Source organism: Haemorhous mexicanus, chromosome 2 (assembly GCF_027477595.1).
Source record: "Haemorhous mexicanus isolate bHaeMex1 chromosome 2, bHaeMex1.pri, whole genome shotgun sequence".
Lineage (NCBI taxonomy): Eukaryota > Metazoa > Chordata > Aves > Passeriformes > Fringillidae > Haemorhous > Haemorhous mexicanus.
In genome coordinates, this window is record NC_082342.1 from 65,357,781 (window position 1) to 65,381,767 (window position 23,987).

Below are 23,987 nucleotides of genomic sequence, written 5' to 3' on the forward strand. Positions count from 1 at the left end.
ATGTGATAACAAATTGTATTAAAAAATATAAACTACATAGTCTGTACAAAATATGTAACTCTTAACTAATTAATGCCTACTCATGCAAAGAATGCTACCTACATGTGTAGAAAAGTAGTTGCAAGGTACACGCACAAAATCTCTGATTTTACTTGTCTATATGAAAGCTGATAGACATGTATTATGATGTGGTATTCTTCCTGTATAATAAATTTCAATTGTATTGTTTGAAAATGCATAATGGATCTGTCAACCAAACAGTTTTATGCATGTTTTCTCTCTTAAAAGTTGTTACTTACTTTATTCAACCCAATTTTTTGTTTTATTTCATGTACATTGTATGTTGTTCTGTAAGGGTTAGGAAACAATCATTTAAAACATATGTTCTGAAGCTTTTCACTACATTTGTATGTATGACTAAAAATACACATCTGTATCCCTTTATTTTGTATCATGATTTTATTCTTGTTTCAATGATTTCTTCTTTGCCAAATATTGTAGTGGTCATGTGTGCATCAAAATCTGTTTTATGAAGTTTAGAATGTATTAGCCTTATGGAAGTTAGAAATTTTAAAAGGCTTTATTAGTGAATATCGTGGAAGCAGAGATACATTTTGATTAAAAAAAAATCAGGAATGCACAATTCTTTGCTGTTTACTCTTACTATAAAAGGCTGCACAAAAAATACACATCTGCTTATTGATTCCTTAATGATGAGTTGACTGTGCTTATTTTATGTTCTTACTTTTGGGTCATAGAACCGTGTTACTACTGCTGCAGAGGCTGAACAGTCAGCTCCTGTTTCCCAGTGGTCTTTTAAAATGTATTGTTGCCTGTAGCTCTCAGATGCCTCTGAGATGGCCTTTTTGTACTTAAAAAGATACCTGAAACTCCTCCCAGCTGATGCATTGCTGTTTGTATGAAAATTTACCCTTTATCCTGCCTTCTTTTCGTCCTACTAGCTGACCTGTAAGATGCTAGTTACTTACTTGTATTGTATTATTTTAACCCTTTTTCTGGGTTAATAATTGGACTTTTCTTCATTTGATTACAGTTTTGAGGAGTGGTTTTTATTTTACTTTAAGCCACTGAATGTTAGCTCTCACAGTCTAAGAACTTGGCCTAGTATTAAGACTAAGTTGATCCTGATAGTGAGGTGCCATTTCCTACTTGATCCTCCTAGTGAGGTGGTCATTTTCCCTGCCTCTTCTGCCTGTGTTCTTCCTCATCCCTCTCCTCCCATGTTGGATTGTCAGTCATGTAGCCACAGGATGAAATTGAATGAAATGGACCACATTTTTGTTCCCCCAGGTTGTCTTACTTTATTTCAGAGTCAGTTTGTTAAAGCTGATACAAGGATGGGACAATGTATGGAGAGGCAATTCTGACAGTAAGTACCATAGTCCTGACATCATACTGCATCCTGATTGAGTCATTGAGGCTTCCTCTGTTATTACTGGAGACAAAAGAGGAGTTTCCAAGGACTTTCAGTCCATTCAAAAGTGAAAAATACCTTTCTCAAGGTTCTTTTTTCTCTCAAGGTAGCCTAGTTGAATTACATAAATTCAAACAATGAAATTTCAGATCATTACAGTTATACAAGATAAATGCCAATCAACATTTTCACAGTAAACATCATTTTAATGGGTTGTTTTCTAATAAATTACTCTTTTGTTGCTAGAAGGTCCTTGCAGCTATGGGATATTTGGAGAGGAAAGTTATTTAGGACCTACCTCTTCACTTCTTTGTTTTTGGGTGCTAAGCATAATCCTCATTATGCATTTGCAGTTCTTAATCACCCATTGATACTCGGCTTTGTCTTTTAAGCTGAACACTGTTGGCCATTTTTCTTTGTCTCAGTGTTCTCGTTATATATAAATCTGGATAGCACGCACAAATGCAAAATAAAGTTATAATGCTGCTTAGTTCTTTGACTTAAGATTCAAGTAATTTGGGTGTATTTTCTCTTTACAAGAGAACAAAACAGATTTTAAACTGATTTCAGTAATTACTTTTCTTACACTGATCAATGTTATTGGCCCCAAGGAGCATGTATTACTGGAAATATTATGCTGATTTTTATTTCAGTTGTTCCAGATAATTTCCAGATAGCTAAGTAAAGTCCCTTTTGCAGGTGCTTGGGTCCATCAGTGCTGGTCACTTTAAACATCACCTCCTAAGGGCACCGGAACAGGCAATTCCCAAAAGTCAGAAATTAAGCAGGTGAAGCAGAAGGCTGGCTTGGCTGATCAGCAATCTTCTCTTGGAAATACAGCAAAAAGGAAGGTGTATGCCCGGTGGAAGCAGGGTCAAGTGGCATGGGAGGAATACAAGAGATGCTGCTTGCCACTGTAGGGAAAAAATTTATGCAGCTGAAACTCCATTGGAGTTGAAGCTGCTAAAAATGTAGGGAGCGATAAAAAAGAGGGTTTTTTCAAATATATTAATGGCAATAGGAAGTGTAAAAATAACATCAGCCCATTACAGGATGAGGGTGGTCTCTTCGCAAACAAGGACAGGGACAAGGCAGAGGTGTTTAAGGCATTCTTTGCCTCCATCTTCAGCATGGGTGATGGACCAAGGGAGTCTCAGTGCCCTGAGGTGGAGAACCATGACTGCAAGAATCATCAACTCCCAGTTTACTTTGGAATTGTGTGGGATCTGCTCGTTCCACTGGATCTGTACAAATCTATGGAGCCTGATGGGATTCATCCAAGAATCCTCAAAGAGCTGGCCGATGTAATCACAAAACCTCTCGCAATGATTTTTGAGTGGTCTTGGTAATCTGGAGAGGTCCCAGCTGACTGGAAGCTGGCCAGCACTATCCCAATTCTCAAAAGGGTCAAGGAGGACCCTGGAAACTACAGACCTTTCAGTCTCACTTTGGTGCCTGGTGAAATAATGGAAAAGATTATTCTGGGAGGTATTGGAAAACACCTGGACAACAATGCACTCATCAGTCACAGCCAACACAGCTTTGTGTGAGGAAAGTCCCACTTGTCAAACCTGATTTCCTTCTATGAAGGGTAACCCACCTAGTTGACTGAGGAAATCCAGTTGGTGTAATTTTTTTGGATTTCAGTAAAGCTTTTGATGCTGTCCCTCACAGTATGCTCCTGAACAAAATGTCCAGCCCACAGCTTGATAATCACATTATGTGGTGGGTGAGCAGCTGGCTCTCAGGTCAGGTGCAAAGGGTTGTAGTGATCAGGGTGACATCAGAGTTTTGGTGACTGGTCACTAGTGGGGTTCTGCAGACTTCATACTCAGCCCCTGTGCCCTTCAACATCTTCATTAACGACTTAGACATAGGTCTCAAAGGAGTGAGTTTGCCAGTAACACCAAATTGGGAGTAGCTGTTGACTCCCTCGAAGGCCGAGATGCTCTTCAGAGAGACCCAGACAAATCAGAGGGCTGGGCAGTCACCAGATGTGTGAGGTTTAACAAGGACAAGTGCTGGACTTTCCACCTTGGATGATACTGTGTGTACACTAGGTAATGAGGGACTGGAAGCAGTGCTGCAGAAAAGGACCTGGGGGTCCTGTCAATGGCAAGTTGAGTCATCACTGTGCTCTGGCAGCCAGGAGGGCCATCCGTGTCCTGGGGGGCATCAGATACAGCATCATCAACCACTCAAAGGAGGGGATTGTCCCACTCTGCTCTGCACTTGTGTGGCCTCACCTAGAGTGCTGTGTGCAGTTTGGGACACCACAATATGGGAATGACATTAAGCTATTCGAGAGCATCCAGAGGAGGGCAGCAAGCATGGTGAAGGGCATTGAGGGGAAGCCTTGTAGGCAGCAGCTGAGGTAATTTGGTTTGTTCAGCCGGGAGGAGACTGAGGGCAGACCTTGTTGGGGTCTTCAACATCTTTATGGGGGAAAAGTACCTATGTCTTCACTCTTGTGACAGGACCCAAGGAAGTGGCATGAAATGGCATGATTCAGGGGAGGATATCAGGAAAAGATTTTACACCCAGAGAACACTAGAACAGGCTCCCCAGGGAAGTGGTCACAGCACCAAGCCTGACAGAGTTCAAGAAGCGTTTGCACAATGCACTCATGCACATGGTGTGATTCTTGGGTTGGCCTGTGCAGGGCCAGGAGTTGGACTTGATCATTGTCGGTCCCTTCCATTCAGCATATTCTGTGATTACACGATTCTTGGACTTAGCTATCTGTACTAAAAACTTGTAGAAATACACTATATGTGAGTTCTAATTCAGACTCCTTTTTTTGAAAGAGTTGCTGATAATGAGAGAAGATTTAGTGAACTCTATCAAGACATAAATTTAGCCTATATCTTAAAAGTGATTATTCTTTATTGTTTGCTTCAATACTGTTTGTTTAGTACTCATGTTGAATTTAAATTTTTATTCAACAAATACAAGCAGATGAAAGTATACCATTGGGAAGAAGAAAAAAAAGCAAAGCAAAATGTTGCTTGGCTAGCCACTTTAAAGAACAGCCAAAGTACCACAGTGACCTTATTTCTTGACATTTCATATTATTTGAGAACCTCAGCTTCTGGTCTGCTTTTGGCAACCTTTATAAGTGATTTTTGGTTTTTTTGGGTTTTTTTGGTGGGTTTTTTGCTTTGTTTTGTTTTCTCTTCTTAACTGTAGATCAACTCTGCCTCATATTCTCAGAATACATTGTGCTTATCACCTTAATGAAAAAAGTATAGTAATTGATTGTGTACTGTCCATTATGCAATTTGCTCAGAGTTCTTGTAAGTTTTCAGTCTGTCTGACACCTTACATGCAGCTATTTATCTTTCTGATGGCTAGAAGTAGAAGATATAGCTGAGTTTTACGTTAGATAAACCAAAAAGGCAGTGGGGATTTTTTTTCAGTAATCACATACAATACCAATATAAATACATTTAAGAACACTAGAACTGCTATCGTTTTTCTTAGTGCCTGAAAAATATGTCCTAGTATGCAATTCATAGATATTTTTAATACTAGAAGTGCATTTGGGTTCCACTATTCTAGAGTTCTTATAAGTGTCCTGTATGTAACACTACAATATTGTATTCCACTAGTTCCCTCAATGTAGCAGGGGTCACTTAAAGTATTTTAATCCAAATAAAAAAAAAAGTCACTGAAATGCTATTGTAGAAGTAAGAACTGCTTGTTTTTTTCTTGTAAATGATGTACAATTATACTAACAACTGAAAAGCATTGAAAGGACCTTCCTGAATCAATAATTTGTTCTGTGGAAAAAAAATAAAGTCAAGATAATACTTAAAACTCTAAGTCTTAATTTTATTCTCTATTTTGTGGGATATTTTTCCCTTAATAAATTATTTAAATGTACAGTCTAAGTGTTTATCTTGTGACGTTTTTCCCCAAAGCCAAGTAAGTCTTTGCTTTGTTATTCATTCTCTGTTTCCTTAGTAATGTTATAGGCTTTTTTCCACCCTTTTTACACTAGAATTACCTTTTTTTTTGTTTTCTACTGCTGTATAAAGGAAATAAACGTTGTAGTGTTCCCTATGTATGTATGTAGTTTCACTTATATATGTTATGGCCTTAACTGCTTGTTCTCTAAACAAGCTGGAATTCTTACAGATTCTTTGCTTACAATTATTCCAATTCCTTAAGAATTCCATTTATGAAGTGAAGCCTATAGTTTAACTTAGTTTCCTCTTCCTGCAGTATCTTGCACTGTATTTCTACATAAAGAATGCAAAAATTATTATTAAGGCATAAATATTATACATATTCCTGGTTTTTCTAGAGTTTCTTTTGTTCTGTGGAGACTGAAAATCCTCTTTGCAGGTTTTCTCAGCCCATTCCTCCAGTAAGGAGTGAGCTGAGGAAGGAAAATAACAGAATCTTGGATTGCAGTTAATTCTTGCTGGCAGACAGTTCAGAGTTCAAGTTTGATAACACTGTGTCTTGTCACAGAGCTTTAAGAGCTTTTGTGTCTATTGAATTACCTTGAACTGTAATTCAGGGCTTGATCATAGCTTTTCATTTCAGGTAAGTGAAGAGGTAAACTCCTCTTAGTTTTCTGCAGGTGTTTGAACCTCCCCCCAGCAGTGTAAAGAGCAGTGCTGAAAACCACTAAATGCTAAAGGTTTACAGCTGCTTCTTTAAGCTGGATAAGACTTTTGCCTACCTGTTTTATGGAGGTGTTAAACCCATTCAAATGTCTTTATGAAAAACTAATAACTACTTGAAGGATTGGGTGCTGTTTCTTTATGCCTCTTAGGTCTGGATGTCCTTGGCATCACACTGTGGTCTTTTTGTGTTGTGTGTAAAGCAGGAAATCTTTCCCACTGAATAATTAAGCAGATGCAGTAGATAAATGTGTCCTGGTTGGATCTCTTATATAGCTTCTGTCCTCATTGACTACACAAAAACCAAGGCTGGTAAAATAGAATGGTAGAGTCTACTTAATTAGTTCTAAGATTCCTGTAGAAAAAATGTCCCTGAGTATTGCATCAGAGAAGACTGATGCCTTTAATTCTTTGGCTTCTGTACTGTTAGGAAAATCTCTAGAATAATTTTACAGTTCAAAATTTAGTGACTCAATTCATTAAATGAAGGGTGAGTGTTTTGGACTATTCATCTTCCTGAGTGATGGTGGACATTTATTGAAATTAATCTAAAACATTAGTAGTGTGACTTTAGTTTCCACAAAAGACTGTCTTTTGGCTTTAAGAAAGCACTTGAGGTGTAGGCAGTAATTTTGTTGGGATGTGCCTTACTTTCCATCTTGTCAAGATATGGTGATTTCCCTGACCTCTTAGGCTGAAAAATTGCTTTTCATAGTCTACCTTAAACTTTTTTTTTTCTTACCTGAGACTTTTTGTACTCACTAGAAATATTGCCTTAAATTTCATTGCATTTTTTACAGTGCATCATCATACATGCCCTACACACAGTTAACCTTCAGGTTCTCTCAGGATAATTCTTTATGTAATTATTTATTTCCCCAACCTTCTTTTAAGGGGAATCATTTTGAGACAAACTTTTGGGAAACCACTTACCCTTATCAACTGCTAGTAAATGTTTTTCTTTAGCACCTTAGCCTCTGAGAAGCTACATAGTTTTCCAGACTTTCACTTGTTGTACACATGTTGGAATATAGATAGATGTTCACAATTTAGCTATTCCTCTGAAAGTTACTAGCCTGTGGTGGTGTTCACAGGGGTCCCAGGATGAGAGAAGACATGAGAATCTTGACTCCTCTTTTCAGAAGGCTGATTTATTATTTTATGATATATATTATATTAAAGCTATACTAAAAGAATAGAAGAAAGAATTTAATCAGAAGGCTTGAAAGGAAAGGAATGGAATGATCATAAAATCTTGTTACTGACCAGAGAGTCCAAGACAGCTGGACTGTGATTGGCCATTAATTATAAACAACCACATGAGACCAATCAAAGATGCACCTGTTGCATTCCACAGCAGTAGATAATTATTGTTTACATTTCGTTTCTGAGGCCTCTCAGCTTCTCAGGAGAAAAAATGCTAGCAAAAGGATTTTTCATAAAATATGTCTGTAACACTAGCCCTTGGGTGAAACGTGGTAACTGATACTGAAAGGTGGTTAAAGAACAGCATTTTACTTTTTAATTGACTAAAAGGAGGCAAATTTCAATTGAGGAGTAATTTCTACCAAGTGAGCATAAACCAGGGGCTTTCAATTTTATGGTTGTATCATTGAGCATTGTAAAATATATTTGAGTCTTCACCTTGAGCATTTCATATTCATCAGACTAGGAAATATTGTTACTAATTATTCTCAGCTCTACGATTCAGATTAAGGACATATTCTTCTTGGGGTTTACAATTATTGAAAATAGTTGTGACAGTTAAAGCAGGACTCTCAGAACATTACACTGTTCTTCTCCTTCTCCTCTTGTTATTAACTGTAATTGCCTATAATGACAGTTCATTATTTGGAGACTGCATATGGGCTCCTTTCTTGGGTTATTTTGAGACTGTTCCTCACTAAATATCTTCCTTTAAACTGAGTTGAAATTTTGTTTTGAGATAGCATAGCTTTGCTTGGTTAAAGTAATGTCTTTGATCCTGCTCTTGTGTGATTAAAGTTCTTCAGAATCTCATTTTGAGAATTCTGAAAGATTCTTTGCTTTGATTTCTCTGTATTGCCTGTGTTGAGATTGAATATGTTGAGTAAAAGAAGGTAGTTGTGTAAAAATATCTGGACTGTTCTTGCCATCGCTATTTCTCTCCTGATTTCCCTGTCTTCTTCACTTTCCCATGTTCTGAGTTTGTCCACATTTCATCGATTAATTAAAAGGATTTTAATTAAAGAAGAAATGAGAGGAATTGGTGTAGTATTCCTGACTGGTTGCTTTCTAAGGAAGGGAGACATGGTACTGTTGGTTTGGTATTGCAGAAGAGAAGTGATGATGAATATAATCTGTGGAGTATGTGTGGTATGTGTGTGCAATTCCAGATCTTGCTCATTTGTATGTATACAGCACGTGTTCAATAGATATGATACTTAATGTACTGAAGTTTCCTTATACAGGGATGGTTAATATTGGGAATGCTTGAGCATTTTTCTTCCTTGTTTGATGACCTGCAGGTGTTACCAGTAATAATATCTAGAAAAATAAGTCTTTTATAAGAACTTAAAGAAGATGTTTACTGTGAAGGCAGTTTTTTTCAGCAAGGTGTTTTGTTTTTCTTCATAAATGCTAGAACATAGAAAATTACTCTTTTAGGCTGTTTTCTGGGGGGATAAGGAGAGAAGGAGGGAGGTTGGGGGAGTTGAATTGTATGTTTTTTGTGGGTTCTATTTTTTAGTGTTGAAGAGATCTTTGCCAAAGGAGAACGCGTTTCTCTAATGAGAGTGAGTTGTTTAATAAAAAAGCAATAAATATATGATGGATATACAGAGGGACTTTTTATTGATGTTTTTGTGTATTTAATGAGTATGTCACACGTATTGAATACCAAACATTATAGGATATTCTAACTTTCCAACTTGAAACATTTGGTTATGCAGGCAGATATCAGGGACTATCTCATTGCTCAGTTCAGATTCTCCTATGCTTATGAAGCCTATTTATAATTGGTCCTTTCTTATTGTGGGGCTTTTTTTGTTTCAGTGTTTTGTTTTGTTTTTTCTTCCTTTGGTACCTAATTGGAAGTGTTGCTTCTGACTTCTTAGTGAAAATCTTGAGATCTTATTTTGTGCAGGTTCAAGTTGATAAAATCTTTTGCAGAAAAGGTTTGCATAGTTATGTAATAGTTTGAATTTATTCCTTCATCTATTGAATTTGAACACCTATTTGAATTTATTCCTTCATCTCTTTTCTGATGTGGTCGTTTTTGTTCTTCCTCTCGACTCTATGTTCTCATATAGGACATTCACTGTGTGTCACAAGGCATATAGGAGCAAATGAAAGTACTTGTGTTTAGTTATTGCCATACTCTTTGTTCCTTTCTTGACAGAGCTCCCCCAGTGTCCTGTTTCAATGTAGGACGAGAATGTTCTTGAATGTTCTACAACTGAAAGTAAAATTTTGCAAGATATTTGATGCAGGCTTGTGGGGTTTCTCTTCTTGCTTGCATTCCTTCCTGGCATACTCCAGCCTCAATTCTTTTCCCTGTCTGGATAATCAGCCTCTTTTTGATGATGTCAGACACATGTTAGGTTACATCAGCAATCCTCACAGCTGGGCATTTTGAGGCCCAGCTGATGGAAATCGCATCATAAGTCACAGAGTTTCATCAGTGTCCGGGGAGAGGGTGAAGCTGAGTCCCCATTGAGAGAGCTGAATCTTCTACACATTCAGGCCAGTTGAAGGAGAGAGCTACACAATAAAAGTTAATCAGTCAACCTGGAAATGGACTTCCTTTCATATCAAAGTGGGAAGAGAAATACTTGTGAATGTGAGTAAATTGGTGCTATGGGGTTATTATGCAGTAGTTTTACTTTTACACATGGAAAGTTTTTTTTTTTTTTTTTTTTTAACTTTGTTCCTAACTTACTGTGTAGATGTAAAAAATGTTGAAGATTGGATATTACAGTTTTAGGATAATAAAATTGCTTAGGTTGGAAAAGGCCTTGAAGATCATCAAGCAAAATCATTAGTCTAGCACTGTCAAGTCCGCCATTAAACCCTATCCCTAAATTCCACATCTACAGGTCTTCTTAATACTTCTAGAAATGGTGGCTCAGCCACTTCCCTGGACAGTCTGCTCCAAGGCCTACCACTATTTTTCTTTATATTCCATCTAAACCTCCCTTAGCACGACTTGAGGTGATTCCTCTTGTCTTGTTACTTGGGAGAGGAGCCTAACCCCCACCTTGCTACAAAGTAGCCACCTTCAGAGTAACTGTGGATAATGATAAGGGATCTCGTCAGCCTCGTTTTTTTCCAGCCTAAGCACAACTCCAGCTGCTTAGGCTGCTCTTCTTAGGACTTGTGCTCCAGACCTTTCACCAGCCCTTCTGCCCTTCTCTGCACATGCTCCAGCACCTCAATGTCTTTCTTGGAATGCAGGGCCCAGAACTGGACAAAGCACTCAAGGCGTGGCCTCACCAGTGGCCCAGTACAGGGGGATGATCACTGCCGTGGTCCTGCTGGCCACACTATTGCTCATAGAGGCCAGGATGTCATTGGCCCTCTTGTCCACCTGGGCACAGTTGGATCATGTTCAGCCACTATCAGCCAGCACACCCCAGGGTGCCTTTTCCTCTGGGCAGCTTTTCAGTCACTCTGCCTCCAGCCTGTGGAGATGCCTGGGGCTGTTGTGACCCAAGTGCAGGACCTGGCACTTGGTCTTGTTGAACCTCTTAAAATTTGCCTCAGCCCATTGATCCAGCCCATCGAGATCCTTTGTAGAGTCCTGCCCTCCAGCAGATCAACACTCCTACCCAACTTGGGGTCATCTGCAGACTGACTGAGGGTGCACTTGATCCTCTTGTCCCTATCACTGATAAATATATGAAGCAGAACTGGTCCCAGTACTGAGCCCTGGGGAGCAACGTTTGTGACCAGCCACCAGCCACTGTCCTGTAGCAGTATAAAAAGTTCCTAATGTTTTCATGCATATTTTGCCCATCATCATCTTTTAAACCTGTTGTAGAACTTGCAGGATGATATGGTCTATTTTTTTAGAGTCATGGTTTTTAGCTAAAAGTATAGGTGCAAATTTTATTTTAAAATGTAAAGCATACAAGGTATAAGAAATGTAGAGCTCCTGACTTTCAAGTTAAGGTACTCTCTTTTTTATGGGGCTGTTCTGTGTTATCTCATGGGCAGATTCTGTTTCAGGAGTCTTTTAAATTGCTATGTCCCTGCACTACCTAATGCAGTTTTGTTTTATTTTTTAATTAGGCGTTGTTTTATATATATTTCTTTTGTATTTTTCTGTATATTTATGGAAATAAATTTTGCCATGTTTAACTTTCCAATTTTTTTGTGTGCGGTCAGTCATTCACAAATCAATTCACATAGGTGTTTTTTTACTAAATATGCACCTCTGTCTCTGTATGGACTTGGGGGACCTATTTGTCAAATTCTGTCATGGGTGAGGTTGTGCACATGGCCTTTTTTTTCATATAATATGTGACCAAAACTCTCTTACTCCCTGTTGAGATTTTGATAGCGATTTTGTGTCCTAACAGGAAAGCATTAGATAATTTCTCATGGCATCACTGAGTGCTTTCTTTCTGAAATTTATGTTGGCAGGACTTTCTGTTTACATGCTAAAACAGGTTCAGCAATACAGCAAATACTTCCCCCTCCCTTCCACCCTTCTATGGACTTGTATGGTTTTTCTCACAAGTGCACTTTGTGCAGAGGAAATGAGTGTTGATTTCTTCCCCCAGTCTATGCAAGTATTCATTTTTGCTATACTGTCTGTATTATCAGCCTGGCAAAAACCCTTCCAGTCTGTGGCTTTTTTCTGGATGAATGGATAAATGATGTGTCCATTGGTTCTGTATTATTTCATATAGCATGTCTCACTTCAGTGTATCAACTTTTCTTTTAGAAATTGAAAGTAAAACTTTAAATATTTATAGTTTGTTACTGATATTGCTCAGCGAAGAAGCTTTTCACTGGTGAAAGGGATATGATCTGAATGGCTTAAGTATGTACTTGTAAGGAATTTTTAAAATCCATTGCTTTTTCCTGTGTTGAGAACACAGTGACAAATTTGCAGGAAAGTACATCCATTTCCACGCACACTGCACAGTAAGAGTTGCATGTTTATTTCCATGTGTGCCAGAGGGAATGACTGCAAGTATGAATAGACTGTGCAATACCCTTAAGGGGAACCAATAAGCCAGCAATATGTCTGTGGGGTAATCATGCCCCAGGCTTACATTATCATAGTTTTATGGAAATGTATTTGAAAAAATTGTCTATGTAGAAAACAAATAAGTGCTTTGTTTCCACAATTGAAACAATGAAGTAAAAAGAAATGTCTGACTCCAAGTTAATTGTTTAAGTTATTGTTACTTTTAGTTGTCTCAGATTGTGTGTAATTATTTTCCTTGCTCATCCATTTATTTTCCATTTCTTGATTTTTTTCTGAAAAATATAATTATCTACTGCTTTCTTTCTAATATTTATAACTTCACTTGAAACTCAGGATGTATATGGTTTTAGCAGAATCATTTAAAAAGTAGCTGGTTTTGAAGCTCAGATTCTTTAAATTTTCAACATGAGATAATTTTAATTAAAATTAATAGAGTATATTAAATTTTTCAGGATTACCAAATCATTTTAATTTAAATCTAATATCTTTAATTGATGTATAATAAGGCATTAGTTGAAAAACTGCTGGTCCTGAGAGTACTTATAGAATATATAGAATATATATTATATTATTTATATAATTTATAGTATTTATACTATTTATAGAATTTTACAAAAACTGGCCAAGAAAATACAAAGTTTTCTGAGGTTTGGTTAATGAAATTCAACAGAAAATATTTATTATCATTAATTTATTTCAGATGCTAAAGAGAAGACTACTCAGGGAAGGGTCATCTTGAAATTATTATTTGGAACATGGGAAAACAACAGTTATTATGGGATAGTTCCATGCCACTTAGTTTTACATACCGTAGTTAGGAGCATATTTGCTTGTGGCCCATCTGTGTTCAGTGGAGAAAAAGACATATCCTCATAAGGATAATTTCCTTTTTCTAAGTGTAAATAAGGGTAACAATGAGTATATGTTTTATTGGTTTTCTATTTATTTTTTAAGTGCCATTACAGCAAGTTTGTTGTAAGGTGGTCAGTAGCTGTTGAAATTGACTGCTCTTGCATTAGGGAAATACTAAATGGTTTTCTCTCTTGGATAAACAGCTTTGTATAGAGCTTATTTGTGTAGTACATCAAAACCTCATAGAATTTGAGAGGCAGTGAAGGAGAAAGTATAGTAGATTAAAACATTTTGTGAAGGGGTAGGGATTATTCTGGCTGCATATAGAATGGCAACAAACAGTAATTGTGTAGTTGCAGTTCAAAATCACAGGGTGTTTTTAGTAAATCATACAGTACCACACAGCAACTCAATTTTATCCATTTGAGGACACTTAAATTTTTGAATAGTTGCCACGATACATTTGACATTTCCATTTCTGCTACTAGTTTTACCTAATACATAATTTTACCAAAGTGAAGCTAGTGCTGAAAACTTCAACAAAGCTATTGATGCCTGAGACACAAAAGTCAAACCAGAGTTACCTATGGAGGACTGTACATGCAGCAAAAATGGGTTAATACTCACAAATCTGTACTAATTACCTAAGGCTTGCAAAGTCCTATATGCAGTGAGATTCTTAATGGATCATGAGGTTCAAGTAGGAGAACTTGTATACCCTTTAGATCCTTTACAATTGCTTATCCTGCATGTTCTTTACAGACAGAAGATGAAGCAGTAATAGGGCTAAGAGTTTATATTCAGGATCTGATGTCAGTGAGGGGTCAGCTGTATGCAGATCTAGCAGCATAACCTCGAACCCCACTTGCTTTTCTCATCATAATTTAACTCAGGAATTTGAGTGCCCATAGGCCCAGTCTAATATACATCTGTTGTGCACTGTGGGAAAAAACCTGAGCATCTTATAGCAGGCTTATATTACTCTGTGAAAGGAACTGATATTTTAGGAAAGAAGCCTGTCTTGCAGAGAAAATTGATGAGGAACAAATATGCTGAATTATTCTGTAATAGACACTTCAAAAAAAAGTCGGTACTTGGTTAAGACCCTTGAAAAATTGACATTAGTCATACTTCCTCTTTTACTTAAAATTTTTATACCTCATTTGATAGTAATTTTTCAAATTATAGCCTAAAGCCACTCTAAAGTTGTATAACAAACCCTTTTTTTCCCCCCACAAAATCCTGCTTTATTCTTAGTTATTATGGAATTCAAAAAAATCCATTAAAGTGTTCTGATAAAGTTCCAGAGAATGCTGTAAACACTTCAGCAAATTATTTTTTTCCTTGCAAATACAGGATATTTAATATATTGCATATAAAATAATTAAAAATTAATTACATTTAGCTATTTCTAGAATACTTGTGCATTTCTCAATGTGGCCATAGTATGAGTTTTATCTGCTCTCTCTTTTTGATTCATGTGGATAATCTTGCAGTCTGTTTTTGATTGATCCAAGCATGGGTAAGTAGAAAATGCAAAAACCAAAACAAGTACTCAAGGAGCTCAACACTGGATGATTAGGCAAAAGAAGCAAAATCTGAGAAAGGAATTTAACCAAGGAAAAAGAGATCACTTGGTGTTTTAACAGCAGGAGACAGCTGTTGCCTGAAGAGTGGGCAGTGCAAAGAGGCATTAAATCTGGATCAGGAAATGGAATTTGAAATGCACATGAAAGAAAAAGTCATTTTACAAGGAAGCCAACACTCTCTTTGTACTGAACCAGCAAGTTCCCCATGCATTCAGTGTGTGGGTGAAGGTAAAACTACAACTTAACTGAAACAGAGGCTTGACACTACCTAAATGGAAAATACCTTCTGCTTTTTTTGCCTTCTGTCTCCTCTTTGTCCCACAGTCCCTGGCCCCACACTGCTTCTACATGCTGCTTCTTCATGCCTCCCTGCACAGGCTTGGGTGTTCATCCCTTAATAGCCCACAGAGAGCTATAATTGAAAAGCTTCAGCAGAAGGCCCCAGTGAATGGAGCAGAATTTTCTATCTGTAAGCAGTAATAGACAGAGGTAACTACTTTGTAAGTGGCAAAGTGCAGGAGCTGATCAGCTGTGACTTCCAACTGCTTCCTAAATATATGTGAGCACAGCATTCAGCACAGCTTTTGTGTCAATGCATAAGTTCTGTCTGGTTATTTACTGTAATCCTTCTGTTCATTCTCAGAAGTTATGTATGTATGAAATATTCACTTCAAATGACTGTGTTTTAAAAATAAGTCTCCAAACAGTTTTTTTGAATGCAATGAAAGAAGTCTTGCGGTTGAAATTCAGAGAGAAAGCTTTTAATGAAGTATAAATTTACTCTGCTCTAATATTGTTCATTTGAAGAATAAATTGGTTGGTAAAGTATGTTAAATGCTGGATTTATTACTGTATTCTACAACTATGAAATCCATTGACTTTTTAATGTAAAAGTTATGACCCCCCCAGTGGTCCCTTCTAACCTTTTTTTTTTTACATTAAAAAGTCAGTGGATTTCATAAACTTGTCTGGACAGAAGTTGCTTGCTGATTCACTAAGCTCAGCTGGCCAAATATGGTGGTGATACAAGCTCTTCAGAGTATACGGGTCCAAAATACAAGCACTGGCTGTGCATATGTTCCCATTTTACCCTTCTTTAGTTGTCACTGTTCTTATGAGATGGGAAAAAAGCCATCAAAAGTAACAGCTGATTTTTACAGCAAAACTTTGAATGGAAGATGAATTTTCAAATTACATATCCGTCCCTGTTTGTCCTCTTTTTTTATATATCTGAAGAATGCTGGCATGTTCCATCCTCTCTCTCTTCATTCTAATCTGTTAGTGCAGAAATAATTCTTTGTGCATTTCATTGTTTGCATTGTGAACCTTTCCTTGCTTTTTCCAATGGGTCTGCCAGTTTCTCCTGTCTTTAGCAGTTGTGCTTGGTGCTGTCATTTAATCTCAGTGTTCATAGTCTGAGTTGGGCATTGTGTAAGTACTAACAGAGTCCTTGATCCTGGAATTTTAGATAAATAATGAAAAATAAGCTGAATTATGGAGATAATAAAATACATAAGTTTTTAGAGCAGTGTCCAAACATAAAGCCTCTACTGATAATAGAAGGAGAATGAAGATGCTCTAAGAGAGATTTGTGGTCACCATTGCTTTATAAAATGTAATCTAGATCTTATGTGGATAAGAATAATTTAGAATAAGTCACAAGCAACTGATAAATTGAAAGAAAGCTGTGAGAAAGATTGGAAAAGTAGAGTTGGTAGCAAGATGTGTGACCTAACTGCAGTTATAATGGAAGAAGTATAGACAGATAAAATTTTTTGGTTGAAGAACAGAAAAAACAAGGAAGTGAGCATAAGATACACATGGTTTTACCTACAAAGAGTGCATGCTGTTCCAGAAAATGGCAGTTTTTAGTAGAGTGGAGAAATTTTAAAATAAAGTGAGATAAAAGTCCATAAAATGGTATTAATTGTTTCTTTAAGGTAGTTGGAAATTTCCTTAAAATAGAAAAAAGGATAAATAGGTTGTGCCTGCTTTGCTTGAACACGACTTAGAGTAAAATCTTATCAATGTAGGGAGGGTGTCCAGAGGAGGGAGCCAGGCTCTTCTCAGTGGTCCAGCCAGTAGAACAAGAGGCAATGGGCAGAAACTGAAGCACAGGAAGTTCCATTTGAATATGAGGAAGAACTTCCTTACTGTGCAGGTGACCACACACTGGAACAGATTTTCCAGAGAGGTTGTGGACTCTTCCTCACTGGAGATATTCAAGAACTGTTTGGACACAATCCTGTGCTGTGTGCTCTGGGATAACCCTGCCTGAGCAGGAGGCCGGACCAGATGACCCCCCAGTGGTCCCTTTGAACCTTTATCTGTCCTGTAATTCTGTGGGAATAAAATGGCAAAAAATGGTGAAAATTCAGCAGTAGTGAATTGAGGGTCAATGATTAAGAAATGATGACAGAAAAGAAATTCAGTTACTTGTAAAGTAAGAAATTTTTAATGAAAATATACCTTGACAAATTGTCATTTTGGAGAGCATTAGATCCATTTAGGATCAAATGTGAATAGCTAAGATCCAAGGAATGACAATGTGTCATCTGACGAGAAGATGACAGAATTCAGCAGGACAGTCAGTAACTGTGGAGCCACTGTGCATAGAAAGGAATAAGGGAACACTTGAAAGGTGTTCTGTAACTCGTTTTTTTGTTACAATTTGCTGCTCACATCCACATTATTTAGAGCCTCAAGAAAGTGAATGTGATTTCACATTTCACTCTTGCCTGTTGCAGTAAAATTTCTTCATTTGGAGTGCATGCATGTGAAGCTTTTCATTCACTATGTAAAGACAATTACACCAACATAGAAGTGTATAAGACAAATACTGGTTTTAATTTGGCTTTACTGAGTTCAAAGGATCAACAACATTAAATTTGAGATTTGATGAAGATTTGCTGCTGTAGAAATTTACTCTGATGTGCTTACCGTCAGAAAGAGGTTGGCTGTTACAGTTGAGATGGTATACACTGAACTATTTAATTTCTGTGCTATTTTCAGCTATTCATGTTTCTCAGAGTATAGGTATACTCTGAAAGGTATACTCTGAAAAGGTATACTGAAAGGTATTTAGACCACTTCAGGCATTTAGCTTACTTTTTAACATTTGCTGCTAGTGCAGCTTGCATTGTCAGTGATGGGAGATGATCTCATATACTAAGTTGAGTGTTTGAGCTAGGGCTAGCAATATTGCAAACTGTGTGGATTTTGTGTTAGACATCTAATACTCTTTTGATTGTTTTGGAAAATCAGTGTCTCTGAACCTCTTTATATGAGGGAATTTATAGTACCATAGGTGGTAAAAGAAGTACACTGAGAAAGGTTTTAGGGCAGAGCTCTGTTTCTTGTCCTTCAGCTACACTGAAACTAAGAGATATAAATCAGTTATGCTGTATTTAGTGCTGAAAATCTGTTTTCTTCCACAGCTGTTTCAGGGTCTCTGTAGTAATGCTTAATCTGGAAATATAGCTGTGACCACATATGTGCCCTCTTAATAGGACACCTTGCCATGAGGAATGTGGTTGTTTGTAACTGTTACTTTAAAAATGCATGTTTATTCATATTTATGCTAATTCAGAAAGAGAAGTTTCTTGAGTGAGATCTCACTTTTCACAACAGAAAGGAACTTCAGCTGTATGTTTTCCTTTCTGTTGCTTAAAGTGAAATATTTTCCCACTTTGACTTGTTTAATCTGTTATGTGCATGCTGCACTCTGACAGTTCCTGGGTGTTGGAGTTGTTGATAAACTTCTAATGAATCATTCAGCGCTCTGGCTTTGTGTTGCTTTATGTTCCTGTGTTGTGAATAAAAGGCATTGAGAGTTACATATCCAGTACTTTTTCCCAAAAGCTAATTTCTTCCAGCAAGTTCCCGCTAGACCTGGTGTCTGCTACAGTATAAAGATATTAAAGAAATTAAATCAAACCTGTTTTTCTGAGACAGCATTTGACAATCATACTCATTCTTGGGAGCCTTTTTATTTTTTCAGCCTATAATTTTTTCTTTGATATAAACTCTTACACTCTTAAATTTTTTCTCTCTCTTCAATGTGTATCACATTCAGATATTCCACTAGATGAATGTTTTTCCATTCGATATTTCTCAACCAAAATGAATGTGTAGTCATTTTAATCTTTGTAAGTCGTTCTCCAGTAACTTGATTATTTTAAAATTCATTAATTTTTCACCTCTGAATACTCTGTGAATATCTTTCTGGTTTGAAGATGCCTAGGTGTAACTGAATATTGCAAAGACATTTACCTCCCCTCTCATTATTCAGAGCATATATTTATTATTGCTGCACATAGAAAATACGTCTCTAAATTGTTCACTCTACTTGTAGGATTTTTTTTTTTTACTGCATCATAGATTTTTATTTAGTGTTTCAGATGTGTGTATTAAGCAGGCATATTTCCAGATGCCGTTCCTTGTAATTCTATTTCCTAACTATTTTATTTCATTCCACACACATTTGTGAACTCCTGAAAGTTGATATTTCTCTTGATCTGGCAGGTTATTGAGATTATTTTGCTTCTTGAGTTTGTTGCCTGTGTATGACTCTTGGAAAATAATTTTTATTTAGTATATATGATTTTTTTTTTTTTGCTTCCCTGCAAATATTTAATAACTTCTGTTGCCCTGGATTGAGTTTTGAGATTTGCCAGCTTGATTTTGTTAGCTTTCCGGGTTTGGAAAGCCCACTTCCATCCCTCACTTATTTTAGTAAGTGGTCATCAGCACATAAGCAGCAGTTGCTCTGTGTGCATGGATTCACCCTTCCATGAGTATGTCTGTATGTGGTGTGTGTTTGTATGTGTGCAAATACCAACTCATGTATAATGCATTTTCCACCTCTTTTGTTTAAAACAATGCTATTTACCCACAGGAGGAGGAAGAAGAAACGTATGAGCAAACTCTAGAATTCCGCAGAGGAGGTGATGGTCAGCCACGGCGGTCCACACGACCCACTCAGCAATTTTATCAGCCCCCCCGAGCTAGAAACTGATTAATAAGAAAAGAAAGGTAAATATAAGGTACCAGTGCTTTATATATTGGTTTAGATTTCAAGATAAACAAATCTGGATTGTTCTATATTTTTCTTAGGGATATTGGTATATTTATGATAGAAGTTGGATATCTCTGTTTCTCTGAATTTCATATTTTAGAAGGACTTAATATATCTGTGGGAAGACAGAAACCAATAAAAATACTTCAATAAATAGCTTTTGGCTTTTGCTTTATGTCAAGACTCATCTCAGCAAGTTTTTTCCTGATGCTTTTTCACTTGAGAGCAGCAGCAGCAGCAGCAGCAAGATTCTCTGACTCACATACGTTTGAAGCAAGCTTATTTGAAGCAAGTGTCTGCAGTCCCTGCTGAACTCAGGACTGTCTAGCTCTGTCCAAGGTCGCATATTCTAATTTTTATAAGCCATTTATGTGAATAAATATCCTTTCTGCCATTTTGCTTGCATGAGAAGGAGAAATATAAAATCTGTGAGTTCACCATTAAATAGGGAGGTGCACAGACAACGAATATTTATGATACTCTGAATCTTGAGAATGTACTTGCACCTATACTTTAATAATTACCAGAAATTAAGAGATTATGTATCTTCCTTAGAAAAGACACCTACTACATACATTAATACATTTGAAAAGGTCAGCCAGATTAAACAATTACAGTAATTTCACTGAACAAATCTCATAAGCTGTGCTGCTTTCATTTCACTGGTCGATCTTCTAAATCCTTAATTTACAAAAGATGGTCAAAAGTCTATCCTGACTAAAGAACGCTTTGATAAGTCACATAATATTTGCTGTACACCCGTAGTATGTCTTTATGTCTTTTTCTTGAATCTGATTTTTTTTTTTACTAGCCAGTTTGTTTTTAACAGTCTCTTTTTTGTTCTTTTCATTACTCCAGTCTTCCACATTTTGTTGGCTTAACACATGCAGCTGATCTTCATACCTTTTGATATTTCTGACATGCAACATATGATTCTACTTTTTAGAGTATATGTTAAAATGTATTTTTCATTATGGCAGTACTGGCACTGTAAGAGAGATGATTATTGTTCAATTTTTTGCCAGTATAACTTGAATTTCTTTTTTAAGTACTTGTATCAATCACTATTAGTAAACATGTCCTGAGACAGTTCATGCAGAAATTATTCTGGAATATGTACTGAGCAGAGTTTTAACCAGCACAGTTGGCCCTGAGCACTGTCAGAGTGATCAGCTCTGAGAGATGTGAAGTGTACATAGCAGTCAAAGCCAGGGAATTTTTTTGTTTCTTAGGTAATATTTTTGGTATTTCCCTAATTTTACAGTATAAATCTGGAAAACTCTGCTAAGCTTTGGTCAGCTATGAGGCACCAGGGAAAGTGGTAGTAACTCCTGTATCTCAAGAACAAATTACTTGTTGGTGGATGAGGAACAACCTTTCTAAGGCACAGAAGATTTTTCCTTGCAGGTGTTCCTATACTTTATTTTAAAGATTGTAATGGGGTACTGATTTAAGTAGACAGCAGATCTGGTATCAAAACTTACCTGGCACAGAAAATAAGTCTTCACAGCTTTTCCTTTCTATTGTGCTTTCCCAAAAATAAGTGGTTGGTGTAATAAATTCTTCACTGAGAACAATGTTCAATGGAGGCAGAAAATCAAACCCAGTCCTCTTCTAAATTGTTTTCAGCTTACCTGGACTTGTACAACAACATAGCTTTTATGTCTTGACATGTAAAAGTTCAGGGATATTAAATGTCACGTCCTAGAAGTGGATTTTTATATGGATTCTGCCTCCTTTTCATTTCTTAGATCTTTTGAGAGCATGGCATACTGTTCTTATTTCAAGTTTTTAATAGCCCGTTAAATGAAAACAAGATTTATTGGAGAAGTTTTAAGGGATCCGGTGAGACATAATTTTAGTACATCTTTCCACTGCAGGATGCTTTACCTCTTCAACAGATCTTTTATTAGTGACACCTTTACTTACTGAAAGGGACTATCTCTCTATTATGTTAAATAACTTCATGTCTTTTTCCTAAAGAGATGGAAAACCATTGGTGATGATTATTTTATGTTATAAATTGTAAATTCCATAGAATTTTATTGTTGTAGTTTGTAACATTTAAAATTCCAAAGTATCTTGTTCTCAAAGGCAACTTAAACAATACTAAAACTGGAGTTTGCTGGCTATATTTGTATTTGGTATGATAGGGATGTATCAAAGATGAAGCATGAGGTCCATATAGTCAAAGTGTCAATTCCTACCCAAAACCTTTTAGATCTACAGTATAATCTTATATCACTTGACAAGGAGGACTCAGCAATGCAGTGGTGCAGCAATGCAGAAATGAGGCTGTACTGCCTCATTAATGTTCAGTACTCTCATTCAGGTTTTGAATTTGGGCATGCACATCTGGAATTAGTATTACCAAATAATCAGTTCAAAATCTTTGTACTGCAAGAGGTCTTGAGTGGAAGAAGGTTCAAGATTTTAAAATTCTGAGTTGTTTTTTAAAAGTATAATTTGGATCAATGAAGCTGTTCAGTCTGGGAAAGAGAAGTGTCTAAAGGGATCTTATTGCAATATTTCAGTATTTGAAAAGGGGACTTCTGAAAAAGATGGAGAGGGACAAACACTGCAGATTTGCAGGAAGTGTTGACCTGGTTATTTTTATGAAGACAGATAAAGTAGAAGTATGGGATAGTCAGTACCTCACTGTGGTTGCAGTTGACCTAGACATTATCATTTATTAATATCTAGCAGTGTGAGGTGGAGAACTCTAAGACAGCATTTTAAGTCAGTCAGACGGAGTTTTATGTGGGTATGAGTCAAATACTAAGTTTAACAGGTCTGTAAAATAAGATACTCCTCCTAGAGAGTCAAGATTCAAGAATTAGAATCTAACAATGACAAAAATGCATCCTGAGGATACATTTTCTATGTAGAATGTCTTAATAGTCTGATATTGAAGAGGGGCAAATAATCAGAAATGAGTGTTTTGAAGGGTCAGGTCTTTTGGAGGAGATTGAAAGAACCTATAAGTGTGTACCTGTAAGTGCTTGGTCCTTATATGCTTTTTGGGTCTTTACTCCATGGCAGAACTTATCAACAGCTTGTTACATTTGCTATAAAATCTGTATTGAAGTCCTTAACAATGGAGAAATTGTGGTTTTGTGAGAGAGAAGTCTTAACCAATAAGCGTTCTTTGTATTAGACCGCTCATATTTATTGCATTGAAGTGCAGCCTTCTGATTTATTCTTTTAAAGAATTGTGTCTCTGTAAGTACTGAAAAGCAGATAACCATTCTTTTGGAGGAAGAAAATGAAGTGACAGTGAAGCCTATGTTGCACAGATCCCAGGGATGGGGGGATACTTATGGCTTCTTGAGTGCCAATACTTTTTGTCCTTATCTGTTGTATTTTAGTTTTTTCATTTAGAAACCTTCTTGGAGTCGGGGGGAATTCACTGGCAGCTCCCAACTTGCTGAACACTTCTTCTAGAAGAAATTCTGGGGTTTTCCAAGCAGCAGGATGGAACAAAGACAGCTCATGTGAGCAGAAGGAATTTGGACCTGACACCACAAAAGACTTTTTTAAAGTTCTTAGTTAAATGAAGCTGAATACTTTTTACATATGAAAGAGGCAAATTGTCATTGCTACCATCAATAAAACCACAGTGCACTATTCTATTCTTTGCCTTGTATTCTTTTTACTGAGCCTCCATTGTTAGTTAACATAATAATGTATCATGATTTTTTCTTAATTTTGGACTGATTTTACTTCTAATATTGCTTCTAGTAATGTAAAATTAAAACATATTTTCTCCAAAGCTGACAGGGTTGGGCATTTAATTTAGATTTTTGGTTAGTATTAGTGAAACATGTTAAAAAAATTTCAGCTAATTGTACAGTAAAATTCTGAATAGGCTTTTGACTATGTTTTTTGTGTTTATTTTCCAAAACTGCTGAAAGACGAATTATAGATTTGCTTATTGTGTTTTTCATGATCTATGACCAGAGGGTCAAATGGGAGAAAGAAAGAAAATAGTCAGTTTCAATAGTAATTTTCTAAATAATTTGAGGTAAATATTTTCATTATAGGAATATTTATATTAAAGAAATAGGAACATTTCTAAAAGGTACAGAAAAGTCATTTAAACAAAAAATACTGAAATATGCACATTGGTATTTTAGGCATAAATATGTGTATAAATGCACATGTGTAAGCTGTTGGATAGTAGGTACTTTCTTGTCATTTT

The 23,987-nt window shown here is 36.5% G+C and overlaps 1 protein-coding gene and 1 long non-coding RNA gene across 4 annotated transcripts in view; both read left to right on the top strand.

The window, feature by feature from the left end:
• Positions 1-23,418, top strand: part of TDRD3 (tudor domain containing 3) — a 93,080-nt gene extending 69,662 nt beyond the window's left edge. For 2 of the 3 annotated variants that reach the window (XM_059839118.1, XM_059839120.1), the window contains 2 exons: positions 19,607-19,743; positions 23,155-23,418. In XM_059839118.1, the coding sequence (XP_059695101.1) occupies positions 19,607-19,726 (120 nt within the window). In that variant the 3' untranslated portion in view covers positions 19,727-19,743; positions 23,155-23,418. Of the gene's footprint in view, positions 1-19,606; positions 19,755-23,154 lie in introns of all 3 variants that reach the window. The other variant, XM_059839119.1, reaches the window with a different exon arrangement.
• Positions 5-11,417, top strand: LOC132323657 (uncharacterized). The gene is made up of 2 exons (XR_009485397.1): positions 5-1,390; positions 2,135-11,417. It is a non-coding gene; the product is annotated as an uncharacterized LOC132323657 (long non-coding RNA).
• Positions 23,419-23,987: the final 569 nt, after the last annotated feature.